The sequence below is a fragment of the Bombus terrestris genome, chromosome 4, assembly GCF_910591885.1.
Source record: "Bombus terrestris chromosome 4, iyBomTerr1.2, whole genome shotgun sequence".
NCBI lineage: Eukaryota > Metazoa > Arthropoda > Insecta > Hymenoptera > Apidae > Bombus > Bombus terrestris.
In genome coordinates, this window is record NC_063272.1 from 6,349,950 (window position 1) to 6,366,716 (window position 16,767).

At 35.7% G+C, this 16,767-nt stretch overlaps 1 protein-coding gene across 4 annotated transcripts in view; it reads left to right on the forward strand.

Annotated features, from left to right (window-relative positions):
• LOC100646738 overlaps window positions 1-16,767 on the forward strand; it is a 124,148-nt gene that overhangs the window by 84,681 nt on the left and 22,700 nt on the right. For 3 of the 4 annotated variants that reach the window (XM_003395153.4, XM_048405565.1, XM_012308276.3), the window contains one exon: window positions 3,604-3,696. In XM_003395153.4, coding sequence (XP_003395201.2) covers window positions 3,604-3,696 — 93 coding nt within the window. Of the gene's footprint in view, window positions 1-3,603; window positions 3,697-12,176; window positions 15,696-16,767 lie in introns of those variants that run through there. The other variant, XM_012308275.3, reaches the window with a different exon arrangement.

A 16,767-nucleotide genomic window follows, 5' to 3' on the forward strand; every position in this document is an offset into this window, starting at 1 on the left:
AACAAACAATTTTATATTTATTTTGCGATTTTTAATAGCGTTGCTGATATTTAATATTATGTTGTTACTAATAATCCATTATATTGGCTAATACGATTATGAAGAGTTAATAAAGAAAATGATTGATAACGGAAGAAAGGTAGACAAGCTTTCTTATAAAGAGATAAAATCAAAGATTGAATTTACACAAGAGTGTCTTTTTAATTTATGAAGGATGCAAGTTTCCAGTTACTTGTATCTTTATTTTAGATTAATCTGTATGCGATGAAATTCCGTTTTACGGTATATATTGAATTATAGCATAACTTAGAAAAAGAAAATTTAACAAGGTTGCAAGTCTGTAGAGGAATACACATGCTTCTCTCCTCAACACCGGAGCGTTTCATGAAGCAGTCCTGAACGAATGCTTCGGAGTCATGCAACAATAATTAGGTATTTAGCACAGTTTGCAATTGTAAAGAGTTAATGTAATTTTTATGAGACTTCCTTTTGCCGGAACGAGTTAATAAAAAGAAAATCGTAATTCAATTAAGAACAAGTTAAAAAAATTTGGGAAAGTATAAAGATATAAATAGAGATTTCATTGATCAGTTGAAAGGCATAAATGGAAAATTTGGAAAATTGTAAAAGTGGACAATTTTGAGATAAAAGTTTTATGATGCTTTTACGCTACGTTGAAAGATACCGCATCAGATTTCATTAAGTAAGGGGATATTGATTGATGACTTTCGCAATGAATTACTCCATCTTCTTGTAACAGAACGACCAATCATCTCTACAAACAGAATGAGTAACTGTTACCGTAACGTTTCCTCACTAATTGCTTCACACGTTGATTAGTTGTCAATTAATATGTATCGAGGTGAGACCAGTAAATATTACCGTTGTTTTATAAACAACGGAGCTATAGTTATTTCATTTTTCAACGATTTATCTCTATAAATTCTAAATAATTTTCTTTTTGTATTCTTGGGTAAAAAAGAAAATTAAACATAAGAGAACGTATATGTATAATCTTGTAAAATTGATATAATGGCAATGTCACAAAAGTTTCACAGAATTATTCTATTTGCTTAAATAGCTTTTGCTATATAATTTTTATCTAAATATTAATTTTACGGATAAATTGCCATTCATATTTTACATCGTCGAAATACTCGTCTTCCTTTGATAGGGGAAAAAATAAAGAGGTGCATTGAAGAACGATTTATAACAACCAAATTGTGCACTAGTCTCTCGAGCACTGTATTTTGACTTGACCTGGAAGTCATGTTAATACGCTCCTACCTGAGGAAGGACCCTGGTTCACCTGTTGGGTCTCACGAGTCTTTCAAAACACGTCCATTCAATGAAAACACTTTCCCGCATATACGTGTACACCACTCCTGGATCTTCCTTTTATGATAACGCTGGAGAAAAAAGAGAACGCCATGGATCTCGTAATACGGAACATGAATGAGGCGGGTTCAATGGATTTCTTAGGTTATACAGATCCTTTGAGAATATAATATCAGCCATTACTCTTATATATTTTATTCATTATTTATCCATATTATAATTAATCTGTGACTTTATGAAATATTTATTTGAAATATATTTGGTAGAATTATTTATTTATGAATACATTGCGGATGTTTTTTATATTATCTAGCTTAAATATTAATTTAGAATATTTTCCAAAAATATCTTACGTTGAAACGCAAGATACACGGAATAAACCAATATTTGATGTTCTCAATTTGCCACATTATCTCTGACACACTCATAAAAATTTCTGCAGTAAAACGAACAAGATCAGATTAAAGAGTTTAAAATCTCAGAATCTGAATTAACTTTTTCTCTTCGTTTCAAGGAATCAAGGACGTTACCAAAACTTGTTCTTAAGTAAATATTTTTAAAGAATTATGCGAACATACTTTCAATCATTTCTACATTTTGCTTAACATTTGTCCTCGACTCAACCGGAGCATCAAGACGTTTGAGGAAAAAATTAATTCGAATTTACAACGCGCTCATTCTCCCTGTTTAATTGAATTAGCACGGTTCCGTAAATGAACTTCGAATCGAATTAACTTCCAATAAATTCGGAGGGAACGCGAGCCACAAAAGTAGGTAGCTAGCGTTCCAGTCCCATGTTTCTTCTTCCACGCAAAAATACATTACAGCTAATTAAATCGGATCCATGGTATCGCGATAAACGCGCTTTATTGCGATCTCGAATTCTGCAATTAACTTAATTGCATGAAAGGCAATTTCTTTCGTCGTGTTTTTCGCTCGTCCAACTAATTATCATTTGAAGCTATTAGCCGAAAATATCGCGTTATTAGGCCATCACGATATTTCCTCGTTTTTGTTATATTTCACTTTAACGTTGCACAAAATCCCGCTTAATAATTTTGAAACATCTTTTATTTTTATCGTATAAATAGTATAAGTAGAAATGTATTTTATTTAATTGATTAATGTTGAAAGAATATTATAACTAAAGTGAACTAGATTTTGTAGATTTTTTTGTTACGATTTTACACAGAGAATTATTATTAGAACTTCGAATTTGATTTTAAAAATTTTAATTTTAACAGTTACATGATACAATCAGGTGATATATTAATTTCGCCATTTTGTTACTTGATAATTTACCAAACGTAAAGTGTATGATTTTGAGGAACATACCGGATATTTTAGCCTGTCAGACCGGAAAGGCGAAAATAATGTTCCGCTATGCTACAGGACATGGCCGCGGAAATTGTGATTTACTTTCCCTGGGAATAATAATGTGCTCACGATACTGTGGACTACTATCGTGCGTGGTCAGAGTCGCATATCACACAGCATGTTGTTGTATTTACATATTACTTCCTTATATTGCATGCACATCCACACCATTGTATTTTTCATTTGTTCGATATGTCCGGATCCCAGAAATGTATTATTAGTTATTATATCGCGATGAAAAGGAGTTGCAAAGATGTATAAAAACTGCGTATGAGATGAGCACATGAGATGAGGTATGAGCACAATTCTGTACAAAAGCGTATAATATTATAATCGTAGGAAAAGTTTCCATTATACATGTCCTTCGTTTTTTCAACCCTGATTAAAGATTATTAGATCTGAACTGTCTAAATTTGATGTATATGAAACATAAAGAATATCTTTTTTGTTTGAAATTAGCAGATACAAAATGTTAATTATCATCCAATCCAGAGGTACTAAATGACTAAAATTAAATTAAGTGCGTATATAATACAACTAATAAATAAATATAGGAAGTATGACAGAAAACAAAATAATTCAATTCTAATATGGTTGCAATAAAACATAGAAATACTATAAATTGAATCACAGAACGATATTTCTATCGATCTACAAAAAGGTTATTGCAGAAGGTACGGAACTATAAAACTTCCGTTGTTTACAATGCTCCAGGAGAAAATCCACGAAAATATACTCTACAAGTATAAAATATCTAGTTTTCAGAGCGAAAACCTCGCTATGGTATTTTCTTAGAGCTTTACGATATTTTGTCAGCGTGTACGAGTTATCGCCGCAGCGCAGGCTCAATTTTATACGCCTTTAAAAATTCATTTTCTCTTGTTTCAGGTGTTATGGCACCTCGACATCTTCCGGCGCAGTTTCAGGGAGCTTTCCGGGCACGCCTGCATGCGGGAATCCTGCATCTTTTGCGCCCTCAAGGTAAGCCAGATGGATCTTTTCCCAACATTAAAACGAGAAAACCGAGGGAATCTCATTAAGAACCGAGATCGTAGGACATGGCTAAATGCGTTCCTTGAGAAAGAACCTGGATAGTAGGCTGTCTCTCGTCACCGGATATTATTTACTAAAGCCCGTGATGAAACGAACAAATTGTCCGTGAAAAAAAAGTATTTTTCTGAACGTTCCTTATTTATCTTGCATCTATTCTAATGGAACAAAATTACGTTGGCCTATTTGTAGGATTGGTAGCAAGAATGCGTCGAATTGAATTTATATTGTCAATGCTTTAAGTTGTTATCTTGCATCGATAGTTATATTTTATATATTAATATGAAAGCTAATTGCAAGTCGTAGAAATTCTTGCGTTTAATGTTTTGTGTTAATGAATGCTTTCTCGAAGATAGATTTATGAGATTGATAATTATGTTTTGAGTCGTAGATAGGAACGATCGTGATTATATCTTGTAATAGGCGACCGAGTAGTTTTGAATATCATACAAGATTATATGTCACTGGTGCTCATTTATAATTTTGTAATAATTTTCTTGTCTGAAGTAGGAGATAAAATATTTCTATGTATCGCAAGGAGAAATTACTAATTATTAATGCTAATCTTAAGTAGAAGTATAGAAAATGGAGAGCATAGGAAGGGCTCAATAAAGAAGCAAGTACTTGAATAAGTGCTACGTTTCAAAAACGAATGTACACATGGTATCTTGTGATAATAACGATATCTAGGTTTTTAGTGTTTGGAAGTATACATAGGTCTCTTTTTTAAGTTTCACTTTTGTTTTAATTTTCTCCCACAGATTAATTATCTTTAGCTTATCTCTTCTATTACCTCAAATTGAAGATTTTATTTACGTATATCCTTTGAACCGAATTAAAACATAAATTGTTTAAACATAGACAAAATATCAATCTTCCTTATAAAGCTACATTCTCAAGAGCAAGATTTCAACTTCCATCCTGACTCATCCAAACTAAACTCTTCTATTCAATTAAATATTAATTGATCTCTTCAAAATCCTCAAAATGACACACGATCCATAGATCAATCTAACAGAGACGATGATAATCCTAGGCAGATCTTGGTTTCATTAAAAACTGCCTTGACATCTTTACGTATCGATGAGCTTCGATGGCTCGCCAACAAAAGCGGACAGCCTTGAGTGGTTTTCGCGTGCAACGGCGTGTCAGAGACTGTGTCGCATCGACTGATGTCGCTCGTGCGATTCCCTGGCTCCCACGACGATAATGAAAGCGCCGAGAGGGAGGAAACGGGACGCTCGAGATAAAAGTGCATACTGCATAGCCTCCGAAGCTCTCTCGAGAGCTTCAGACGAATAAGGATTGCCTTACGGTTGCCGTGTACCGTGTCCACTTCATATTACAGCACCTATCTCCCGTAGGTAATCTAATCTTAAAGAAAAGGAGTACCTCTCTCGGTTTTATTGCCGCAGAGAGAAGGTTGATGTTTACGTCGTGCACATTGTGGCATTTGTCATAAAACACGAAACATCTTGGAAATAATTGTAGCATTTCTTAGAAAAGCTTTTACAGACGTTTTAAGGAAAATTTTCAGATTGTTCGTTGTACCAAGTTCGTTAAAAAAATTAAAAATTGCAAACAAAATCTTAATTTTTAGTAGATGGACGAATAATAACGTTATTACGTTATTTTTTAATAATTGATTGTCGATTTCATCGAGATTTTTTTTTTTTAGTTGTTTGTTATTCTAGTTTTGTCAGAGAGAATTCAATGATATCGGCTGATGACACGATGCAATGGGAAAGGTATTACTAACGATACGTAGCCATTGAATTTTGACGACGATCATCACAATGTGGGAAAATATAATATTTTACAAGTAAAGTGCTATGACATTAGCCTTCGTTGATCGTACTCTCTATTTTTGGATAACAATAATCTCTTACTATACGTACGTATATTCACTGTTTCAACACGAATGAGTTGCGGTTCTCTAGGTTTTGTAGTCTCTCATTGGGCTCGCCGATAAAACCTGTTTGTTCATTAGTACGAAGGTGAAACTGGTAGACTGAAACTGGTTCTTTTAAAGAGTAATTGTTAGTTCTCCTAGGAAATTGTAAGAAAGATTTAAAGTTGTTGAGCAGTTCCTGCATCATTGTAACGACAATGAATAAAACTTTATTCTTCTCGCATGCCAAAAGAACATACTGTCCTGAAAGGATTAAACTTCCAACAAACTCTATTAAACCGTCTCTATAAATCGCAAATAAATCGTCAAAATCTTCACGTGATCGAAAGATATTTGCACATGTCCCGTGCAATTGAACTTCGACAGAGGCAGCGATCGTAACGGACTCCCAGACCTTTCTCCTGCGAGAAACACGTTCTCAGGTGTTTTGTGATTGGTCGAAAGAGCGGAAAGTGCCCCTCCACGTCATTACAGGTTCATTGTAGTAAACGTACAGCGAGTAACACTTCTTGGAAACCCTCGTTCTATGCATGAAACGAAACGTCGCGTCCGATGTTAGGACGTGAAAACCAAAGCGTTGGATCCTCCCAAGTGTTCTCACGGGGTTAATTAGCAATCTCGTGAGTTAATTGCCGGCAGGCAGAGGGTACCGTGTTTCGAAGCAAGTTCGCGAGAACATGTAGGCTATCCTCGGCTTGGCAGCGCTGTATAGTTTCGTGTGTCTCTTTGTTGCCATATTCTTTTCCTTTTGTTCCGTGTGATTTTGGATCCAGGTTCTGAAGTAACATGTTGAAGCTAGGTTTGATATATTGTATCGTTTCTTGGTCCTTTTTTGGGAGTCTTTAAACGATGGGTTAGAAGATTAGGAAGCGATCGTTAAGCAACAGAAATAGCGAATTGGACAGTTAATGATTGGGTTCTGAAGATAGGACTAATATTAGAGAGAGAGTTTAAGGTGAAGGTTAGACTTAATGGAACTTTCGTGCAAAAGTTTTCGTTTTTACCATTTACTCTGCTTATATCCCATTGGTGTTGTTTATAATTTGATAATTTGATAACTGTTAGATAGGACTAATATTAGAGAGAGTTTAAGGCGAAGGTTAGGCTTCATGGAACTTTCGTGCAAAAGTTTTCGTTTTTACCATTTACTCTGCTTATATCCCATTAGTGCTGTTTATAATTTGATAATTTGATAACTGTTTCTCTTATTGATTCTACTGATAAAAAGTGGAAAGAGATAAGAGGCTACTGTAAATACTATAAATAAATTTATAAATATTTGTGATGTTTTGTATATGCGTTACTCGCATATGACTTATATAGAGGAAACACCTACTACATGCTCTAAAAGTTAAGGTAAAATCAGCAACAAGATGCTTCTTTTAAATCATAAGTCTCCAAGGTGTACCGAAGGTTTTAATTTCGAGTATTGAGAGTGTGAAACACGAGCTACCCACAATTTCTAGGTCAAAAAATGAAAAAGGAAGTCATGCAATCCTGTTACGTTATGGTACACAAGCATCAAATATGAAAGTTTCTTCTGAGAAGAGGAAGTATCCCTGCATACCAGAGAAGGGGTACGTGTACCATCCAAGAATTCGACCTGACATAGCTCACGATGATTCACCAGAAACGTATTCGAAGGGTCGAAACTTCTTCAGGGTTAATACGAACCGAGACGACCCCTTACTCACCATTTGCGTTACTTTGACTTTACGACTCCGAGACCTCACATACTTACATCTCACCCCACTAAGGCATAAACATTATTACTGTAAAAAACGATTATTTAACGATATTAGAGCACAGCTTGCATTCGAGCTATGAGGTACTTACTCGAAACAATCTCCTATCCTAACGAAATTGAGAACACGTGTAGAATATTATTTCATTTTATTTGTTTCTCGATTTCTAAATTTTAATATCAGACTAACACAAATTTCGTAATTCGCGAAGAAGGAAATATATGACTAAAAAATAGGAAAAAATAATAATTTAGAAGATTTCAGTATAATTACCATTTTCATTTGCAATTTAATCTCAAAAAATATCGTGCCCTTTAAATAAAAAGTCCAACCTAACGTCGGTGTTGTATCGTTGTCTAAAATTTCTCCAACATCCACACAGATATTTCCATTAAACGTTAACTTTCATCTGAAACTTATCACGGTACATAATGCTTAAACGCGTACCATTTTTATCAAGCAAGTGGAATCACATTTGATATCAACCTAATTACATAGATCGCATTATGCTAATGAATTTATTTATTATGCGAGCACGAGCGATCCGTTATCGATACTATCTGGGAGACAAACGATTAAGGGCTATGGTAGTTACTGTCATCAAGGACAAGTATAATGATCAGTCATCTCAGCTATTAGGAACTATTATCAAAGACGGTCATTCTTAGAGTCGATTAGATGAACAGTTATATTCTGCTAGACCCTTGTACGTAACACTAGAGTCCATGGAATTTGCTCTCATTTTGTCCAGCCTAGGGAGTACGATTTGTGGCCGTGCGGCGTTGCGGCTGCACTGGTTACTAACACCGTCTAACTTTATTTCCGGACGTCTCAAATGATTCTCTTGAACTTGTATCTTCTGACTCTGCAGAAAATCCTCCCCACTTGGTTCTTCAGCTTCGGGTGCACGTTGCACAATCGAGGTAATTTTATTCGAAGAATTCTACGAATTACGAGTTATCAATACCAATAGATTCTTTTGCACGGAAAACGAATTTCTAACTTCTGCGAAGTCACTAATATTAGTAAATATTAACTTATCGTAGAGAACCTTAGATCATTAAGAGCCTTAGTCGTTGCAATACATTACTTTTGTTTTTATCGCTGGTCAGATGATATTACAGTGGCACAGTTTTCATGGCACATGGTCAAGTATTACTGAGATTTTTGTCGCTATTAATGGACGCTTTTTGAACAGGCGTTTTCTTTCTCAAGGAAGCACATAAATTCTTCCTGTTATCGTTTTTGGTGGCTAATGGTTTTTTGATGTTCTGCGAATAAAAGGTGGGTCAGTTTTTAGAAAGTTCATGGTCGAAGATCGTGGTCTAGCATCACGCAATTGTCAAAATCGTGGCTTCTATGTGTAAATCTTGACCTTCCGGAGGCATATACCGGTATTCGTTATATTAGCTTTATAATTTCGTCATGATTCGTATAATATATTAATAATGATTAAATAAGCTTGACTTTGAGTACGTGAATATAGTTATACACCACGATATTAATCGTATCATGTTAGTAATTATACGTAATAAATTTCGCAAATTTTAAAGCAACATACCAATTTCCTGACTGTATATTATCGATAATAACTATGATAATATATCTGTGAATAACACGAAGGAGAAAATTTCATAGCTTGCTCCATTTCATAAAAAACTGGTAAATTTATTTATCAGGAAGCAAGTATTAGTCACTAATAAAGTTAGGGAACCACTTATGATTCAAAGAAAAATCAAACGGTATAAATGAATTTCCTTTTTTAGTATTTTCTTTTTTACGTTAACCTGATAATTAATTTCCGCCGTTAAGGCGCACGTTGTACTCGTAGGCGTCGTATCATTTTCCGCAAACAAGTTCGCTCGTTCCAATATTTTAAACTTGTATCTTACAATGAAAGTCTCCTTATCCAGCTCCATTCATTTCTCGTTATTATTTAATAACCACGAAACGTGGGCAGCCACGCTCGTACGCGTAACTCAAGTAGTCGCTTGAGACGCGTAGGTTTCGTAGTATGTATTTCCTTCTTCCTAAACAAAATAGCATATTAAACGAAGTCTCCGCACGAAACGCTTGTTGCATGAATATTTAAACAGAAACGATGCTTCCTACGCTTCGAATCTCGACGATCGTCGCCGGAAACCACGCTCGCTTTTATCGGCTTCTCGAGAATTTCTTCACGATGATTTCGTGAATTGTTTTTATTCGTGTACGAAATTCGTTGTTCCAGACGTTGATAAGAACGTTAGGTCTTGAATCTTATCCTGAGCTTCGAGTTTTCACGTTTCAATTTTACTCTTGCAAATAAAAAAGACTTTCAATATTTTGACAAAATGTTCAGCGCAAGCAGTTTGAACGTCTGAATCTTTAAAAATTTGAATACTTGGATATTTTTTAATCCAAGTACACGAGAATTAAAATATTTGGAGATTCGGAAGTTTATACAAGTTTGATAACTTGTAATTTACTTGAATTTCAATATTCAGAAATCCGAGTATTTCAAGACAGTGGAAATTTAAATATTGGGAAAGTTGAAACTTTGTAGAAAATTCCACATATTAAGAATTTCAAAGTTCGAAAATTGAAGAATTCAGAGAACTGAAGATTTCAAAACTTAGAAGATTCATAAATCATTGAATGAACGATCAATGGCAGAATAATGCTACCACCACGAGTGGACGCGATTCGGTCAGGTATATTCAAGCGTAGCTGCGACCACTTTTTCCGTCCGCTATACTTTTTCGTGTCGAGGTTCTCATAGGCCCCGTTCCTTTGTGTGTTGGTGACACAGGACCCAATCGTATCTTGTACATCGGGGCCTGGATACGTAGAACTGGCTTTTGTCCCAGTACTCGTAGTACGGGCCTCTCGTATTCTCGTACGATTCACGTACACCTTCAAGACCACACGGAACCGTTCCTCGTGACTGGAGTAGTTCTACGAGAGGAGCGGTGGACCGCAGGCAGGGGCGTATGGAGTAATTTCAACGCGTGGTCGTGTAGAAGCTGGAGCACAGAGCTTACTCTCTCATGCAAATAAACTGCCTGACCCAACGGGGCGAGTCGTCTCCTTTTTTGCACGTCTGTGTCGTTATCTAGAACTAAATGTCATATTACATTTGCATAAATGTTGCAAGCAAACTGTTCAGATTTTCTTAAACATATAGTAATTTTAGATTACGAACGTATAAACATTTGATAGGTCGATATTCTGCCCTGTTCAGAGAGTTAAGAAGTTTTTGCATTAATAATATTAAAGTTCGTTGTTTGGATATGGAAATGGGGGAATAGAAATAAAATTTAAAGGAACATAACGATGATAATTCTCAACGTGATGACCTCTTTTTCTTTGGTTAAGATTTCGGGCTATTAAGTCATTTTTTTTGTACTTCAAGTATTATCGAAGTGGATAAGGGTAATGTAGTTTAAAACTTCTTGGAAGAAAAGGTACTCTTTGATAGTATAGTTCATGTTGATCAGAATAGTTGTTTTAGAGATTTATAAAGGGGATTACTTAATTGTCCAAGAACTGGATTTATTTGTTCTTTGCACGTGTAGGTTACGTGTGGTAGATAAGGAATTGTGTCAGCATGTTTTATGTGCCTTGATAACAACGCCTCGGTGATTAGAACTTTCTCCGATGATGTAATTCTTCAAGTTTGGTTTTAGTTAGCTAAATCGTACATGTTTGCCAAGAATCACTTCACTGTTCCATTTCCTTGGTGAAGAATCAGATTACTTTTCATTTTTCATTTTTGTAAAATTTATACTCGGTATATTTTCTATTTAGTATACCAGTTAGAGAAAATTTAGTTTGATTCTGCCTGTGTTTTAGAGCTCATCCTTTAATCTAACCTTCGCGGCAACACCTGTTCCTAGCCCCCTTTTTAAACACATGTCCTGGCCCTAGAATATTCTTCCATACGAATCATCGTTGTACAGACACAGGTCACTACAGAATTTTATTACAAATTCATTCTCCTTTTATTAACTTTTTTCTTTGAGAAAACAATTTTGAAAACTTCGATTAAGTGAAATGCCAATAAAACGCAATGAGAGATAATAATTCTTTATTTATTCAACGCAAATTTAAACAAAACCAAACTCAAATAATCCCCGAATTCAACAACAACTTATCTATTCAAAATTCTATCAAACTCCCTACAATCCTTCTCTCATTCAACTAAAAATCTTCCAATCTTTAAACCAATTCAGAAATTAAATAATTCAAAACGAATACGTGAAAACTATTGTCAATAGTTTATCGATCCGGAAGTCTACCAAACTCTTTAAAATATTGCACATAGCAAACAAAAAAGAGTAGAAGTGCTTTGTATAAAAATTATCCAATCATCGAACCATCTTTTACAGAATTTTTTAATAATCAAACCATCGCTCGAACAATTCCAAAATCTCTTGCCGAAATAATAATTACGAAAGGAATCGTTCAAACAAGAATTGTCGAATCATCGAGCCATCTCTCGAAAGGAGCACAAATCTGGAGAAAAGAGGCCACCGAAGAGCCTCAGGAATACAGTCCTGGTTGGGCCGGCGGTCGGCCAGGTTGGTGAACGTAGGACAGCTAACCAGGTGACGTCATTGGCTTCTCGGATCTATGTAGGGCCCGTGGTCGTCGGTAGGGGAAAGAAGAGGGGCCAGCGTGGCGAGAAACGAGAGAAAGAAAGACGAAACGAAGGGTGGGAGTTGTTCTCCGGCACAGTGCGAGCCGCTGCTTTCAGGTACGAGCGCACGGCGCCGCGTGCAGGTAGTCTCGTGTTCGTCCTCCACGTTTCTCGACGCGATCGAACCTTTCCGCCCGATTCAACACGATTCCTCGGTCTTTAACGTCAACCCTCGCGATATCCAAACGTATATTCCATATACTCCGTATACTGAAAACATCGAATAGAAGAGTGTTGAAGCGTCAAACGTTGGTATTGTGCTTTCTTCATATCGCGGGTTGTTTCGGTACTTTCTTCAATGAAGTATAAAAACGAAGTTTCAACGCATGAAAAACTGGTGAATCTAAAAATCCATTGTATGGAAGAGGGTTGTAGCGTGGAATGTTGATAGCGTGCGTTCATCGTATCGCGAATTGCTTCGGTTACTTCTCGATGAAGGATAAAAACGAAGTTCCAATGTGCAAAAGACTATTGAATTTAAAGAAATGTCTTCGAAGAAGTTGATGTTGTTATATGGATCTTTGTAATGGCAGAGTGGATGTTTTGTGGACGTTGGCGAAGGAACAAGTTACCGTTGATCGTGGTTTCATAGTGTTTACGTGAGCTGGGTCGGCTGCATCTTAACGGAGGCAATGATTTTTCTGTGGTTTGACGAGAACGAAGGAAAGCTGGAGATTTCTTGAACAAGTAGCTTGATCGCTGCCAAGTGCGTCGTTTAGATTGTTTAGAGCGAGGCTGATGCGTTACAGCTAAGAGATAGCAGGATTGTAACGTTAACCGTGAAATTGGCTTTTTAAAATCTCTTCTGGGCTTTATACGTCAATTTATGAATCTTTTATAAAGATTGTAAAGCGAAATTGACGCGGACGAAGCGTTCAATGAATAATCTACCACTTCTCTAATTTCTATTAAAGAAAATTTGTATTTGAAAAAAGATGTAGGTTGCTCTTTGTGTTTAAAGAAGATTGACAGACAAATATCTAATACGTTAATAATTATTCACAAGAATCCGTGAATCTGAGATTATTGATCGAGTTGTAGACGTTTACCATCGTTCTTAAGTTTCATCAAGGGGCATTTACATTTGAAGAGAATATAAACAGCTGGATACTTAATACATGTTTTTCTTATGAATCTATGAATTCTGGAGTGTCGATCGAGACGTGCCAGCAAGAATTTTAAAGAAACTATGTCGGAGAAGGAACGGAGCACGTGGCACGCTGAAGTGGAACGAACGAATCGGGGGAGAGACGCAACGAGTCGTTAACGCCCGGAAGAGAGGTTTCCTACTGAGTCAGGTAGAATATTCTAAAACGCTTCCTCGTTATTACGAATACAATACTCGATGATTTTCTGTATTCAATTAGAAAAAAATGCAAAATTATTAAACATCGTATTATCGTGAGCGGAGAAACAGTTTTATCAAAGAGAATCTACCACGCTCCCTCGAAGAATATTTATCTTGAAAGAAAAGTTCCCAAGCTAAAGGGGAAAGAAGCTATGCGGGATTTATTCAGAGTGTGAAAGACCACTAAGCTTCGTAGATCGAAGCGGTGACTTCACTTGCCAAACGAGTTTATGTTTTTAATCGAGTCTACGACTCGTCTGGCAACGGGTTCTCCCTCGGTACATCCGGCATGCAATTGCTGGATACGAATCCTCCTTGGGTATTCGCGGAGGATCATCTACCGGGCTCCCTTTCACGACGTGGCCACCTATTTCCCGTTTGTAAACGCGTTTCTTTCTTGTCTTTCCTTCCGTAAAAAACACCAGCCTCGTGCCATTCAACGACTACGGATATTTTCGTCAATATCGTATCCGATAATTTAAATATCGCTTGATACATTGGCCCACACGTAGCAGAAGGTTAAATCGTTCCAAATTTTGCAACAAGAACATTGATTTATAGAATGATACTAAATTGAGAGCTACTAGCGAGGAGTAGCGTTGAGAATAGCCTAAAAGTGGGAATTTTGATTAAGTTGTCCCGAAATCATTCTTAACTTATGGAACGATGTTAAAGAAAGAAATATCGGGGAAAGCAAAATAGTACTCGAAATATCTGAAAAAGGTGGAAAATTAATAATTGAATTACTCGAAACGTCGCAGTAAGTCATTTTTAACTGAAAGAGAGACGCTGAAGAAGCTAAAATAGTATTAAAAGTATCTGAAGAATAAAAAATATAATTAAGTTGTAAATACTAAAAAGATTAAGACAGTACCCATCATAAACGTAAATCTTGATGAAATTGAGCGAAAAATTGCAGTAAGTCGATACTAGGCTAAAGATTACTAAAGAAGATTACTAAAGTGATATCAAGAATATTTAAAAAGTGTGAGTTTTAATAAAATTTGAATTTTATTTTCAACAGGAAACTTTTATATATATCTTGTGTTGCTGTAAACTATAATAACATTAGAAGAGAGGTAGAAAGTCAATAGGAAGAATTACAAGGTGTTATTGGAATCGAGAGGAAAAAAGGGATCGACGAGGGTCACAAAAGGAAGAGAAGGTCCTGCGTGGCAAGTGCAACGAGCGGATTAAGCGGACTAACGAATCGCGCGTATAGACACTGCAAACAGAACTATCTCTCCGCAAGAGGATCAGAGAGAGGAACCCGGCAGAGTGAGAATTTGTATTTGCTCGTGACCAGTCGTAGAGACATGACACTCGGCTCGAACGTCGCTCTTATCTCGATTTTCAAACGCAATTTCGCGCTGGGTGTGTTTCCACCGTTACGTGATTCCGTGTGCTTTGCGAACTTTAGAAGAATTTCGTTGACTGTGCGTTGAGTTTCAGCAAAAATTTTTAGCAGAGACAATCGTATAGGTTTTGTTGGCAGAAAAACTACTTTTTTAATTTCTTCAATACGATAGCTAGAGAGAATTATTTTTTGAATTTTATTCTTAGAAATGATTTTTGTCAGAATTACTGTGAGAAATGTAGTTGCTTATTCTGAATGTTGTAGAAGAAAATAATAATTGAAAAGCAATTAAAAAAACTGTATGAATGGAATAAAAATGAGAAGTGACTAAATGAGAAAAAACAAATTACTATTAAATGAATGACGAATAACAATTTAAAGAATGTATAATATATTCAACTAAAGAATGTGTGAACATTTTAAAGAAGTGAGTAAAGAAAATAGACTTAGTAAATTTTTAAAAAGGTGATTTTAAAATGAAACGACGAAGATCATGTTTCGTTTTACGGACTGAACATCGCAGAAGAAAGTATAATTAATCTCAAAGGATTTCTGGAAGAATATCGGAACGAAGCTGTTCCTTGAGCATCGTTTAATAAAAGATGGGACGAGTAGACTCGAAACGATTTCGAGAGGTGACGTTTTAAGATGAAACGGAGACACTTGTAGTCAGTTTCTGCGGTCGAGAGATATTGCGGAAGAAAATGTTGAAGTGGATAAAAGTTCGTCAGGACGCGTCGGCGACGCCGACGTCGCTCGATCACGAAAAGAAGGACGAGGTGGTGGCAAAGGTCGAAGTTGAAGAAGCGGCGAAAGAAGAGGAGGAAGACAGTGGGATGGAAAGGGAGGATACGCCATCCAACATCGAGTTGAACGATCTACGAAAAGTATGCTAAATCGTATAATTAACACAACATTTCCTTGAAAGATCCCGTACATTACTTTGTCACTTCTTGGAAAGAACTAAAGTTGGCTTCAACTTTTATCCTGTTGATAGCTGCAGATCAAAATATCCAAATTTATAAATTTCTTTGTTAAGATAAAGCATACAAATTTTTTATTTTCTCACAATTCTCTTCTGTTTCTTTATAATCGTTATTTTCTTAATGCATCGTCGATTTGCCAGAAGGATGACACAACTAGGAAATGTAAATTTCTGAAGAATTCCATTTGAAATAGAAAGTTTGAAATAGAAAATGATTAATAACTCAGTCATTTAGTCATGAAAAATTCTCTTTTTTTTAAATTATCACTCTTTCACCGCAACGACACAGATACATATTCTGAAAATGTTGTCACGTAACTTAGGTCTGGATCTGTCAATATTTTTTGTACCTTCTTAAAGAAAGTTAATGGACACGTTTTTTTTTCTTTAAAATGCATTAAGAGTGGCAAGATAAGAATTAGTGGTTCTGTGCACGGAAGCATTCGAAGCAATACACATGGCTCCTCTTTAAAATGTCGTTAGTGTTCGATTTCTTGTGCTCTTAGCACTTGAACAGATTTCCCATACCATTCACAATTCTGTCTTCTTTCGTCAAGTTTCGATGTAGAGATTGGGCAATTTCTAACTGGAATATTTAAAATGGAATAATCGGTAAACCTCAACTCGTAAAAATTTTCAAAAGGGAGCATTTATTTATTTCTACTTTTAATACAATAATTCTCTAAACACAGTATTAAATACGAATGCCATCTTTTCATAAAACTAAACTAACAACTTCTTCATCGATAATTTCTTTCAAATCGGACTCAAAATAACTTTCAACATTCTTCCATTCGTACTCTTATGAACTTCAATTGAGATAATTTGCAAGTGTCAAAAAGCACATCAAATGAAACTAATGTGCCATTTTCCTGTAAATCAAGCTTGTATTGGATCTCTATTAATTATACTCATCAATAGTTGCTTTGAAATTGCATCAGAAAGAATTTTCAATATTCTTTCACTCCCATACC